Source organism: Protobothrops mucrosquamatus, unplaced genomic scaffold (genome assembly GCF_001527695.2).
Source record: "Protobothrops mucrosquamatus isolate PMUCROS unplaced genomic scaffold, P.Mucros_1.0 scaffold1837, whole genome shotgun sequence".
Lineage (NCBI taxonomy): Eukaryota > Metazoa > Chordata > Lepidosauria > Squamata > Viperidae > Protobothrops > Protobothrops mucrosquamatus.
The window spans coordinates 195,604-210,282 of NW_015387969.1; the positions used below are offsets into that span (position 1 = coordinate 195,604).

The following is a 14,679-nucleotide window of genomic DNA, read 5'->3' on the forward strand; positions in this document are numbered from 1 at the left end:
GCCGTTCAATTCATAAAATGCAACTCTGTAGGGTTAATAATTAATTTTAAAGAAAAAAAACAAATATAAAAGAACCATACAAGCTCAATGCTTGCTGGGAAATTCTGGGGGTTTAAGTCCACAAATTTTAATGTTGCTGAGATTGAGAAACACTGTTCTAAAATGTCAAGTAGCCATATTTCTCATTATCTAGGAGCCTCAAAATGCTTGCTTGTTTTTAGAAAATAAACCAGGAACAAGCTTATGTGCTATGTAATAAGTGAAATGGCTAAATTATTGTGTCACAGATAATACCATGAAGTGTTATCAGATATACTAAAATTAATTGTTTGATTGTTGAATAAGTTTGTAATCTGTGTAGAAAATATGAGCTAATAATAACACTGGATGTTATTATTTATTCTGAAGTAAATGTATTAATTTTAATTGTGCTGCAAATTAATATTCAGAGACAGTTTTAGCATATGCATATAGAATTTGTCTGAATAGAAGACTTAGTATCAAGCAAAATAGATATTTAGGAAGATAGGGCGCTATAGGAAGATAAGAAATTAGGGGAAAATTCCTTCTTCCTCTTCCACTTTTAAAATCATGCAGCCAATATTCTTTTCTTCAATGGATACTATTTAATCACTTTCCTGCATCATCTATAAAAATCTGAATTTAGTATGTAACCTATATTGTTAACTTTGGTTTGATTGGCAGGACTGTTTTCTTTTTTTGAAAGATACAAGAGTTTTACTCCTACTTTCACATTAGAATTGTATACATAAGTATAAATACCTAAAGACTAAAGGGTAGGTTAACTCCCCCAAAAATTGTAATATGTGCTAAGTAAGAATGAAAATTAAATACCCCTTAGCTGCTTCCCCCCACCCCCAATAATAGAGTGATGCCTGAATGCTGATTTGAGAAATGCTATGATATTTCACCATAAGAGTTGTCTGAGCAAATGAGGGGGAAATTAATACCATCGCTTCAGTCATTGGATATGATTGACAGTATATGATATGAAATAATAGTCTTTCAAAAGCCATGTATTTTAGATCCTCAAAGGAATTGCAAAGTTACTGCATTTCAGGTCAAGATCTTGAAGTAGCACAATTATCAAGAAGTGCCAAAATTGTTTCCAGTGTTTTAAAAAAATGTGCTAATTTAAATAAGAAATTGTCTGTCATTTTTTATTTTCTGGGGATCGCGTATAATAGATTTTATTTTAAAATCTATTTTAAAAGTGTAATGATGGCCAATTTTGGCCTGCATTTCCTTCATTTCAAAAACAGCCACATTTCAAAGAAATACTCATTTGAATTTTTTTCTTTTTAAGTTGTATATTGAATTGTTTTGGATTTGAGTATGCTACACCAGTCTGTAAGTGTGGGGGGGGGAAATATGTTGTAACGTGAAAAACAGTTCAGCACTCCTAATTTGAAAGTTAGTTCTGCTAAATTAGTTTGATTTCATTCCGAACAAATTATTTAAGGACAATTAGTTTTCTGTTTGTTAAAAAAAGTACTGCTAGCTGGTGCTTTCTTCATATTTGTCAGATTTGATTTTTTTTCTTGTTTAGTATTTTAAAAGACTCTTTGTTGAGAAACATCAAATCATTAGATTTGCTAAACCTCTGTAGTACCACATACAGCTTCTGTTACTCCAAGGAAAATTTTGTTGTTTTTATTATTCAGAATATGTTTTCTCTGGATCAAAATTGTAAAATGAGTTTTATCTATGAAGTAGATGCATTTTAACACCTGTCTTTGATTAAATTCAAACTATGTATTTGCAGTAAACAACAACAGTAAGATCCACTTTATAAGCTGTACTTAGTAATCCACTTAGCCTGATTGTACCACCAAACTAACTCAGCATAGTTGAACTTGGCTAGTACTTGGATAGTAGCTTGTCAGAAATTCCTAAGCTGTAGGATTTATTGCTAAGACTACAAAGACATATCCCTAAAGTTATTGGGAATCAAGTTTGACCCAAGAGACTATTTCCTTTTAAAAAAAATACACACCACAACCACGTTTGCAAACCTCAGGTAGTTTTCATGCACATTCTTTTGGAGATCCTAAGTTGGCCCTTGTATGTTGCGTGCCCAAGACTGTTGACTCTCTCATTTGATGTTTGTCTTCCATATATAATTCATATACAAGCTGTTTTCTTTTTCCCCCTTTTATAGAAATTATTGAGCCTACCACTACTAGTCGTGTCTCAAGTTCAGGTCAGTATCCCAGTACACCCCCAAAGTATGCTTTGGTACCCTCTTTTTCCCTTTTTGAGGAATGACAATACATATGCTGCCATATCAATCTACATCACTTGTACGACTTGTCATAACAAAGACTATGACGACTCACCAAGGAAAAGACGAACACATCAGTGTCAAACACAACGAGAAACCCGTTTACGATCAGACGGAAGTATCTAAAAAAAGTAATTTCACGAAGAGAGAAAGACACACAGGATTTCTAGTGGATCGTCTACGTATCACAACCGTGGTAACACTTCGTAGAAACGAAAACGACTCCCTTTGCGATATTATCTGTGTTAAGTTGTTTATTGGCTGTTCTGCTATAAGCAAGGTATTTTTATGGGCTTTTGCTTTTTTCTTTCCTTTCAGCTCCTTTTTGTGAATATTATGTGCAACATTTATTGCTAAATGTTGAATGTATTAATCGGTTTAATACTATATTAATAACAGGACGGATGTTTGGCAGAGAAAACGATTTTCACTGTAGAAATCTGAACTGAGGAAAACATTACAAGTTCCAGAAATTAGGAGTTATTTACAAAGCCAAACCTGAAAAAATGAAATATGGCTTGATAGGAAGCTCATTATAGCCAACAATAATTTCAGTAGAATAACAGAGTTTAGGTTCAGGAAAAATAAATTATAAAATTAGGGAGAACCGGTAATATGGGAGGCACCATAGTGTAGCAATTAAGGTACTGGACTTGGATGAGGAAAGCTTTCTCGTCAGTGTGAAATTTACTGAGTACCAAGGCCAGGCACTTACTCTCAGTATAAGGTATATCATGTGCTCCTTATTGTTGAAATAAAATTAGGTGAGACACACTTACACACTCCTTATTTTAAGTCCCCTTGAGCTCTCAGAGGAAAGAACAGAATGCACATACATAATTTTATTAACTATTTGAGGAATGTCATATTTCCTCATCTGGGCAAAATTATAATTGTGAAATCAGGTCCGACATAATGTATTTCATTTTAGACTGTACAATACTGCCAGTCTGCCAATACTACTAATGGCCACCAGCCTGCTGCAGTCTGAGTGTCCTATTGTTGGCAGTTACAGGGCTGAGGATAATTATTAATAGGACACGCTACAGTAGTGGCTAGGATTTATCTTCTTCTTTGCTTTTTTTTTTTAGATTTTTATCCTGCCTTTTTTTCATACACAAATCAAGGTGGCAAACATACATAATACTCTTTCTCCCTCCTATTTTCCCCACAACAACAAACCTGTGGTGTAAGTTGGATGCAGAGAAAGTTATTAGCCCAAAGTCACCCTGCTGGTTTTTCATGCCTGAGGTGGATCTAGAACTCACAGTCTCCTGGCTTCAAGGTCAGCACCTTGATCACTACACCAAACTGGTATAGGCTCTTTTTTGTTCCTAGTGCCAAGAATGAAGAAAAAAGGGAAGAACTCACCAGGAGAGATTTCACTAAGGGGGAATCGTTGCTAGCAATAGGATTGAACAGCAGTATATTTATTTCTAGCATACCAACCTAATCTCACCAAAGGAAATACAAGATGTAAAATGATTTACATATTGGCAGGACAAGAAGCAACGGGTGGAAACTAAACAAAGAGAGAAGCAACCTAGAACTTCCTGACAGTTAGAACAATTAACCAGTGGAACAACCTGCCTCCAGAAGTGGTGAATGCTCCAACACTGGAAGTTTTTAAGAAGAAACTGGACAGCCATTTGTCCGAAATGGTATAGGGTTTCCTGCCTGAGCAGGGGGTTGGACTAGATGACCTCCAAGGTCCCTTCCAACTTTATTACTATTATTATTATTATTATTATTATTATTATTATTATTATTATTATTATTATTATTATTATTATTATTATTTGATTGTTATTTATTTATTAGATTTATATTGCACCATTATTTTGTACAGCTGAAGGTGACAGGCATAATGCTCGTTCCTCCTGTTTTCTTCACCTATGAGGTGAGTTTGTAAATGACCCAAAGTCACCCAGATGATGTCCATACCTAACGTAGGACTAGAACTCCCAATTTCCCATTTTTTTCTCTAATATCTGAATTGATACAGTGAAGCAGTCATAGTCTGTTCTGTTGGGATGTAGGAGATGATCTAAGTTATGAACTTGCATTGGACCTAGAAGATAATATTTGAACCTTATTTTCATAGAGATGGTTGATATAGCACTTGCTAGGATGTACAGCTACAGCTTGTAGTGACTTTCAATTATATGGTTCATTCACTTAAAAAAAATAGGAATGTGATTAATCAAGATTTGGCAAAGAAGAATGCAGTTTAGATGTTTAACTATCCTGTCGTGGGGAATAAGTAATGAATGATGAGGAAGAACAAATTAGAAAATTATATAATATGGAGAGGCTTTTATTTGTTTTTTTTCTTAGAACAATTCTGATCCTGATTTTCATTTTCTGTTGCTAACATTGATAGTAATCTTTCTTCTTAATATTAGTTTATCACACTTTCTCTAACAGCCTCTTGGCAGTAAACATCTCTTGTTTGAAGCAGACTATTAAATCTCAGTCAACATCAGAAATACTTCAAGGCAAAAAAAATTTAACATATGCTGAAAAAACAAACATAAATTCTTGACAATTTGACAGGCAGGTGTTTCTGATGAACACTGCTGCAGCTGATGACAACTCAGAGATACTGGCACATGTGGATGTACGCTAAACCAACTTTATCTACTGAAGTTTTATAGTGAATTTTAAATGTTTAGTGAAATTGACTCATGGGCAAGAACCTGAAGAATGAAATGAGGAATGTGGCAAAAAATGAATGCTTCCTCTTCAGTTGATGGGTTTTGTCAAATAAAATTATAGGGAAACTGATAGGGTAGGAATGAAGAAAGAGATGGAGGAAAAGTCAGGTTATTGTATAAGAGATTAATCATAAGGAATTTGCATATTTGGAGAATATATCTTAACTGATAAAAATATTGGAGAACTTAGTTTAGTGAGGGAACCTTTGCTTTGCATGAAAAAAAAAATCCAGACTTTGCTTGGACCTTGCTCTATCCTTCCTTGGCCCAATGAATGTTCAAGTAAAATGAAGGCATTTTTCTAAAAGAGAATTTATGAACTAGATCAGACCACCACACTTAAGATTATTGCTTCACTTACCAGCTTGCTGAAGAATCAGCATTATTTTTCTTCATTTCTCTGCCATCAGCTGTTTTTCATGCTGTGTTAAACCTTTTAAACTTTGCTGCCTCAAACTTTTCCCAACAACGTGAGGCCATCTCACAGTATCCTTAAAGAGCACCAATCAACTTAGCTTCTTCTCTGATCCATGATAAATAGAGGTATTGGGAATTAACTTTCAAAATTGTTAACTGCTTAAAGTATCAGTAGCTCAGCCTTCCCTCAATATATTAGCAACTTTGCTTAATGGGATATTTCATTTCATGTTTCATTTAAAGCTGAACTACATACCATAATACAAAACTTGCAGGCAAGAATAACTATATATTACTGCCTGTGTACATGAAATTATAATATATTCTGCTACCATTTATTAATGTTTATAAAAGGAACATCTGTTGAACAAATAATTTAAAGCCTCTATTTGTGGTTTGGTTGATAATAGTTACATATTAAAATTCCAATGGGAAATATAGTCATCTTACAAGACCCTCAAATAGCACCAATGCATAACATAATATTATATTATTGAAAACAATTATTTAATTCAGACTTGTCAAACAAGACAACTTGTGAAATTCTGAACAGCTGTTCAAAGCAAGATTGTTATATGCATATTACATACATAGTAAGTTTCTTCCAAGCAATTAATGAACATATTAAAGAACTGCAGCCTATTTTAGTCCATTTAATACCTCTGCTCAGTTTGATGAGTTAACTATTGATGACCAATCCCTGAATATGCTTTTCAAGGCAATGGTGCTTTGTTGTAGCTATCAGATCTTGGCAGGAAACACCGAGATGGACAGACACTAATTAGAAGCAACAACAATTTTCAGTATTTCTTGCTGCCACCAAGTGGTCATCCATCATGCATGACACATGTTGTAAAAAATATGTAGAAATTTTAAAATGATCCCTGGGGGATCCATTAATGTAGCAGAAAATTCACCTTGCTAAATTGTATATGTCATACATTGTCTTGGACTTTATCTGTGATATACAGCTGTGGCTGCCTTATAAACACAACTGACAAATCCTGAAAAAAAAAATTGGCCAAGCTTCATTACATTGGCAAAATAATTATTCCTGTCTAGCTGTATTCAAATCATTAGCATTTAACACAACTACATTTATATTTATAGAATTTCAGCCCAATGTGAAACGATTTATGGAAAAAAAAACCAACCCATATTTCAGATAAAGAATTGTAGCTTTTCAGAATGTTTGTATGGATAGTACTTCATATTTTAATAGATAAAATATAGGAATCCACTCTCTACCAAGGATTTTATAAAAAAAAAACTATTTTATTCAGTTTTGGACTGGTCTATTTCTCAGACCTGCTTGAAGATGATGATGATTGAACCCAACAACTATGTGTTGTGTCATTGAGTCTCTTTTGGAATTTTCTCAAAGTAAGGACTTGTTACCATATAGGAAGTTACTACTGAAACTCAAAATTCTTGGATGTGCAAGTTCCTACTCTTTATATTTTACAAGTGTTTTTATTGGTTGAAACTACTGGCTGACTTCTGTAAGAGCTCAGAAGCTAAGCTAAACTGCTTAGTAATTAGATGGGGGCACACCAGGGAATACCAAGCACACAAGTTAAAGTGAATATTTTGAAAACAACTTAAAAGAAGAAAATGGCAAATTACTTCAAGACAGTATTTTGCCATTGTCTTCTTCTAGTCCTTGAAGAGGATTGTATTGATGTGCTCATGAACTCACCAGCCATTAAGCTAATTTTGAACGAGACTTTCCTTTCCTTTCTAGATTTAAAAGAGTATCAATATGGAAAAATATATTAGTAGCTACAATTCAGAACAGATCAATCATCCTTTTCTTTTAGCGAACTATATGAAGTGTGTGTTGCTTCAATTTGGAGAATATTTCAGTGGATGTCAAAATCTTTGGCTAACCCCAAATTGATTGGTATGTAGAGTTCCAATTTTTAGTTTGTTTATAATCAGGCCTATGACAAACAAATTACAAGGTTTGCAAGCTCAAACTAAGTTGGTTAAAAATGACAAGTAGAATGGAAAAAAACCTGACAATTTATGTGTTTGAGCTTGATTAAAACTATGGATAAGTCAAAGCAATTTGTTTTTGCCCATAAATCAAAACTGATTCAAGTTTTAAAAAACAAACGTAGTAGGAAGAAACTTGTATTTTGACCATATCAAATATATAAAACTGATAACAAAAATAGAAATGGATACAAAGAAAACAATAGGACATGTTCATAGTCAATTACCCAATCTGATCTAAATATTTTGTCCTCTTCAAAGTGGCCTTTGAAATAAAGAGTGGAGTCTTATTAGTGATATGCATGGTTCATTCCCTGCAAATGACAGTTTCTCTCAGGTGCCCCAATATTTTCCAGTTTTTAAATAACAATCTAAATTACAAACTTGTGGATTTATAGAGGAGAACCATTCACCTACTGGATATTACCTCCAATATATATTGTGTAAATCATGGCATTGTTTTCTTTAAAAAGGTTGTTGCTAACCATTTTATTAAGGAGTTATGAAAAAGAATTAAAATAATTTTAATTTAAATTAAAATTTAAAAGTATCCATATATTTGGGGTATTTTTCTCTCTTTTTCTTCTGAATCAGTTCTGAAAAGAATCTACAGGAAACAATTCAATGGAAAGTCTGCTATGAAGCACATTTTCTGGGAGCACCATTGAGAGTTGATGTCTTGCTGGCTTAAACCTTTATAAAGGCTTAAACCTTTATGGAAGCCTAACAGGGTTGAGACCTTCTTAATTTCAGTGGGGGGAGGGGAATAGTTGCAAAGGGCAGGTGCTTACACAAAAAAGGTGGATAGTTATAAGTCTAATGGTTGTAATAATAACTAAACTGTAATAACCTTCATGCATAAATACACATAACAGCAATAAATGTAGAAGTTAAACAAATTCAATCTCTTTACAGCTGTTGTTATAGCTGCCTTTTGAGTAGCTCCGATATACCTTCCTACCACTGCATATCCTTCCCATTACTGCATTACCTTGTGATCGAGGCTGGCCAGCAAAAAGAATATTATATCACCACAGGATTCTTAGGAATTCTAGGACTGCAGAAGATAACTAAATTGGATTACAGGAGATTTACACACTTTATAATTGAGTACATAATTCATTAGATCTCTAAACTGAAATCCTCCACAAGTACAGAAATGTTCCAGAACTGATACCTTCTACGTTCTCCAAATATGCAGAATGCATTGACTGAAAATACTTGACAATGGGTCTTCAGTCCAGTAAATCACTGGAGCTATTAATGTGTCTTTCAAATGCTATAAACATGGTACGGAAAACCTATTTCTATTTTCCTGCTGTTAATTTCCAAGTAATAAGTACGTAGTTCAGATGAATCTGTGTATCCAAAATATTAACCTTTGTCTTAAAGTCAATTTAATATATGTAAATACTTCTCCCCAAACATAATAACTTGAGGATATTTCACTATTATAATGAAGTATTGATTATTCTTTTTCTATTCAAATACATCGTTTTACATAATTTTTGTTGTTGTAAAGCTGTAATCAAAATACTTTGCCATTGTTTAGGCAAAATTCGCCGTTGTTGCCATTGTTTAGGCAAAATTTTAAATTTCTTATTGCATTCAGTCTAATTTGCATAGCAAATTGATTTATTGAAAACTGAAACTTATAAAAACTGATTGTGAGCTTTTTGGTCTCATAGGATTTAATGATTCCTTCTAATAATTTGGGTATCTCTGAAGCTGGACATGTGGCTGGTCCAAATTAGTATATCATTAAACACCGCAAATATTGGCAATATATGGCAACTGGGAAATGGCATTTATGCAGATCTGCCAAAGACTGCTGTCTGCAGTTTCCTCATGAAGAGTAACCATGTGTAGCACTTGTAGGTAGTCTTAAATTCCAGGATCTGGATTGATCACTGGGACCAGAGGTTTATAGTCTTCCAAGTTTTCAGACTTGTGCTGGAACTATCCTCAGGGAACTTTCCAGTGATTGACCCAGATTGGATCCTACAACATTATTCTGGGACAGGTATGTTTGCCTCCATTCATGAAACTTAAGTTCTCTCTCCATAGAGGAATTACAAAGAGCTGATTGATTCATCAACTCTTCATTCTGTCACAGTCATTGACTCTGCTTTTCATGGAGCCATCTTTAATTTGCCATTTCTTCCAGAGGTCCCTAAATGTGACACTTGTTAAAAGGTATGCATAATCGTTATAATTCAAGATTTCAAAAATCCAAACTCCCATCTTTATCTGGCAATTGCATCTTTTTCAAAGATATCTTTGCAATGGTTACAATTTTTTATAATATTTTATTGATTTTCTTATTTTACAAATGGATATTTAAAAAGCAATGTGATGACTGGGTTAATCAATAGTTCAATAGTGTACATAAATCTTTAGTGTAAATCTCATGTTACAACATCAGATATTTCCTCTTTTTCCATTAATATCTGTTATCTCATATTAGGTTAGTACAATTCTTATTGTTATCGACTAAATAAAAACATCTTTGTTACAGTTATCAATATTTTTTAGCTTATACATATCTTAATTGTGTTTGCACTTAATCCTTGTATACAATCAATGTCCTGTTATTGCTTTTTTTTAGGCTTTAATTTCCCATCAGTATTCAAAGTATTTATGATTTCCAAGTATTTTATGTTTAGGTGACCAAAAGTTTCCCTTATCTCAACTTCTCCCTTTTTCCCTTTTCATACCAAAATCTAATATTCTGGTTACATCTTATCTATTTGATTATAATATTGCTCTGTTTTCTAAAAGTTATCTATTTTCCACCATGTTCAATCATCTAATTGATAATACAGTATCCCCTAATAAATCAAAACCATTATAGGTGTTGTCTGGGTTAACCAATAATTCAGTAATATACATAAATTTTTAGTTTAAGTCTAATATTAGAACATCAACATGCAGTATGGGGAATTGTATGTCTCTATATCTGGAATGGTCTGTGGTTCTTACTGAATGGATTTATGAACTTGGGCTCCAAGGTTCTTAGACACTGTGGTTATTCATTCAACTTGATGCAGTTGTTTGGATTCCAATGCAAAACTGCCCAAGAGTCACAATTTCTTTTGTTGTGATTAGGGATATTCCATGTGTGCCTTCTACTCTGAAAAAAATGTGTCTTTTTCAGTGCAGGGCAATGAGATGTTCATCATGCCATAATAACAGAATAATGTGAAGAACAGAATAATATGTACATTTATTTTCTGCTTTATAACTATTTCTGCTGTAAATGATCAGTAGTCATGTAAAGAAGTTATTAACATGTACATTTTATTTTAGTCATATTGTCATGGTTCCGATAGACAGAGACGAATAAAGCAGAACTTCAAGGCTTGCAAATCCCTCAAAGAACATGTTTATTAGTTACAAAGTATCGGCACGTCAAAAGTGAAACCAAGTCTGGAGACACACGTAACAATTCCCTAATAGAAAGGTAAAAACCCCACTCCTAAAACTATGCAAGCAACTACGTTCCCCAATACATCTTCTCAGCAGGCTTTTTACGCAACGCCCAGCCTGCAGTCTTGGGAGCAGCCGATGACTTTGGTTCCCAATGCCCTTGATACAAAGCATTTAACATTAAGGGCATGGCAGATTAAAAAAAATAACATTAAATCTGGGAGTCTCCTTTTAGTCCCCTTCTAAACAATAACAAGGAGAAAGCCTGCTTCTAAAAACCAATTTGTTTTACAGTTATACTGTGGGAAATTAGTTTCTTTTGAAGCAATTTATCTATCATGTAACATAGATGGTAATGTTAGTGGAAAAATACAAGTTTCAAAATAAGCGCCGTAAATTAAAAAAAAATGTGATCAAATAAAATAGATGCTTTGGCTGAGTCAATATAATGTCTAACACTTTCAAAAGATGTGTTTAGACCATGAAAAATCATAATCATATAATTCATTTTTCTTGAATAAATGTATCCGCTAGGAGCAGAAAAATTTATATCAAAACAGGAACAGAACAGGACTTGAAGCAGGTAAGATTGAATTCACTGATTCCCATTTTCTCTATGTATAAATGAGAAATAATTGTCCTTATGGACCCTTATAATTTTGATAAGCTCCACCATGATTCTATGAAGTTAAAAAAAGCTATTCCAAGACTTTTCTATATCATCTTTAGACAGATTCTTGAAAGCCACTTTCCAAATAAGAAATTAAAATATAGCCTTAAGGAACTCAGATATAATTTAACTCATTAGTTTTCTAATACTTTTACTTGGGGTTTTTCTGAAGATGTTTTGGGCTAAATAACAAGTCTACGCATGCTTTTAAAATGATGCAGATGTACTTTGGCTCCCACACCTCTTGATTATCCATTCAAGCATTCCATCTTTTTTCAGGTTTCTTCATTAATGTGCAAAGAAGCAGTCACATAAGGGATTCTGAAAGCAGGCACAATTTATTTTTCATTTCGTATGAAAAAAGATAAGTCTACTTTAAAGAGGTACTGTTCTGGGGTGTGATTTGTAACATCTCTCCTAAAATATTTTCAAAGTGTACAGAGCTCTAGGCTCTTGTTTCTTTTTTTGCCTGCAAAAAGGTTTTTCTCTGCCAATGAGTTTTTTGCACCAATTAATTCCATTCACTTATATTGGCTGTGTAGCACCAATTGGATTATGGTTAGAGTTATCAACCACTTTGTATTCACAGCAAAGATATTATGCCAGTTTATTATGTCTGCATGGGCAAAAACTTTTGGGACATTAAATTTTAACACCATTGTGTCTAAAAGAGGAATAGGAGCCTAGCCCAATTGCATAAGACAGGGGAAAAAGGATATACTATCTCTTAATATGCACTTACTTAGCTTTTGTCATGAATGTGCTGGTTGAGGAGTCAAGTTTGGGAAATTAATGAGCATTGTTGCTGAGTATACTTTCCTGTTCAATGTGATAGAAAAAGGTACACAATGTAAGGTGCCAAACCTATGAAATTCCACCACCACCACTCCAATTCACATGAATTGCTTAATATGCCTGTGTAATAAATCATTCAAAGCAAGCTGAAGTGATTGAATGGTGACAGGGAGAAGAATTAATCAGGAACCTGTAGTCCAGTGATGGCGAACCTTTTAGAGACTGAGTGCCCAAACTGCAACCCAAAACCCACTTACGCATCGTCGAGTGCCGGGTGGGTGTGGCCCATTGGCTGGGTGTGGCCCATTGGCTGGGTGTAGCCCATTGACTGGGTGTGGCCAATTGGGTGGGCGTGGCCCACTGGGTGGGCGTGGCTGTGGTGGTCACGGCAGACTGGGTGGGACTAAAAAGTTCAATCAATCAATTCCAACTTTGCAAGATCTTTTTTCCCGCAAGAAGTTGAAATTGACTGATTAAACCTTTTTTTTTTTTTTTGCACACAGAGGTGGAGGACTAAAGCGAAAAGGTTTTATAAAACTCAGCTGAAGGCCTAGGACTAGGACGACAGCGCATGTGCCCACAGAGAGGGCTCTGAGTGCCGCCTCTGGCACCCGTGCCATAGGTTCGCCACCACTGCTGTAGTCCAATAAGCAAAATTGTTTATATTCACTTGGTTTGTTGCGGTGGGAATCCATGAAAGTCTTTAGTAGCCTTCCACTGTATCAGTGGCAGAATCAATATCCTGGTAAATCTGTAGCCAGTCTAACATGGAATCAATATTCTCAAGTCAGAACTGAAAAGAAAAAAAAATGAAAGTAGCAATATGGAAGCAGCAGTTAAGACAATGGCCTCTATAGGGACCTGGTTTCACTTGCTGACTAACCTTTCTCTGATTTCCAACTTGAGGCTTTTGGAAATGAAATCTATTTTATATATGATTCTATTGCATTTACACATCTGAAAGCTTGTAAACCATTTATATTTAGAGTCTAGTTTTGAGTGTTTATAATAAGTAACAAATGTTTCTCTAATGTATCAGGTTGGACTTGCCCTCAGCTGTCTTTTTTTTTTTTTTGTGCAAAGGAAAAATGGTGTGTGTGTGTGTGTGTGTGCATGAAAAATTGAATACATGAGTTGTAGAGGTTCCATAATGTTTATACTAAGAAGGCAATGTACAATGGTTTCAAATGTTCTATGTTATTAATTCAGTTTCTTAATATGAGTAAGCAGTTTTTAGGAAGAGTTAAACATTTTGTAGCTTACAGGAAGAGCTCATTTTCCCCATATGATGGTGCCTATCAAAATAAGAATTTCCACTGAGGACCAGATAGTGTATATTTTGGAACTTGCATAGATTGAATGGTCCAAGCCACCTTAGTGACTTTGTCTTAGCCTGTGTAATTCCCATCCTAGGAAAATTCTCCTGGCATAATTATTGTTGTTGAGCTGAAGAACTGATATGTCTTATTTACAGATGCTTTTATTTAAAAAAAATCTGCAGCATTAAATAATGTATTTTAATTTTTTATTACTTTATAGGAAAGGTTACAAAATGTTTACTTATCATTCATCATACAAACAATTTGTTTATTTAAAATGTTATCTTATGGTTACGTGACCATAGGCCAGTGGTGGCGAACCTATGGCACGCGTGCCAGAGGCGGCACTCGGAGCCCTCTCTGTGGGCACACATGCCGTTGCCCCAGCCTCGCCTCCCCCCATGACCCCCTCCTCACCAGCAGCCCCCCTGGAGGAGAGTTGTCCCCGAGCATTGCCCACACAGAGCAGCGCAGCCAAGGACATGGCAGCCAGGCAGCATAGACAAGACTGCCCGCGCCCCGCAGCATCATGTTGATGCTGCGGGGCGCGGGCAGAGGGCGTGGCGGCCATGGCGCTCCTGGGCTGCCTGGGCAATCTGCGGCGGGCCCTGGAGGCGGTGAGTGGTCCTGCAGGCAGGGGGACGGTGTGGGTGTGGGGCAGGGGTGGGGCAGGGGGTGGAGCAGGGCAGGGCCAGTTTTTGGGCACTCAGTCTCTAAAAGATTCGCCATCACTGCCATAGGCGATTAAATCAAAAGCAATATAATTGACCAGTAATTCTTCATATGAACCAATTAGCTGGGATTAACTGTGATACTTTCCATTTATAAAATAAAAACAACTGAGGGGAAAAAATAACAAAACAGAAAGATAAGATAAAATAGCAAGCAATAGAATCAGGAAAAGAAAAGATAGAAGGATATTAGGAAGAAGGTAGTCCTTGACTTACGATGACAATTGAAACCAAATTTGCATTGCTAACTGAGACAGTTAAGTGAGCTTTGCCACATTTTATGACCTTTCTTGCCACA

The 14,679-nt window shown here is 35.1% G+C and overlaps 1 protein-coding gene across 1 annotated transcript in view; it reads left to right on the forward strand.

Annotated features, from left to right (window-relative positions):
• NEGR1 (neuronal growth regulator 1) overlaps window positions 1–14,679 on the forward strand; it is a gene marked incomplete at its 5' end in the record, with an annotated part of 240,001 nt that overhangs the window by 179,809 nt on the left and 45,513 nt on the right. The window contains one exon of the mRNA XM_029285541.1: window positions 2,183–2,224. Coding sequence (XP_029141374.1) covers window positions 2,183–2,224 — 42 coding nt within the window. The remainder of the gene's footprint in view (window positions 1–2,182; window positions 2,225–14,679) is intronic.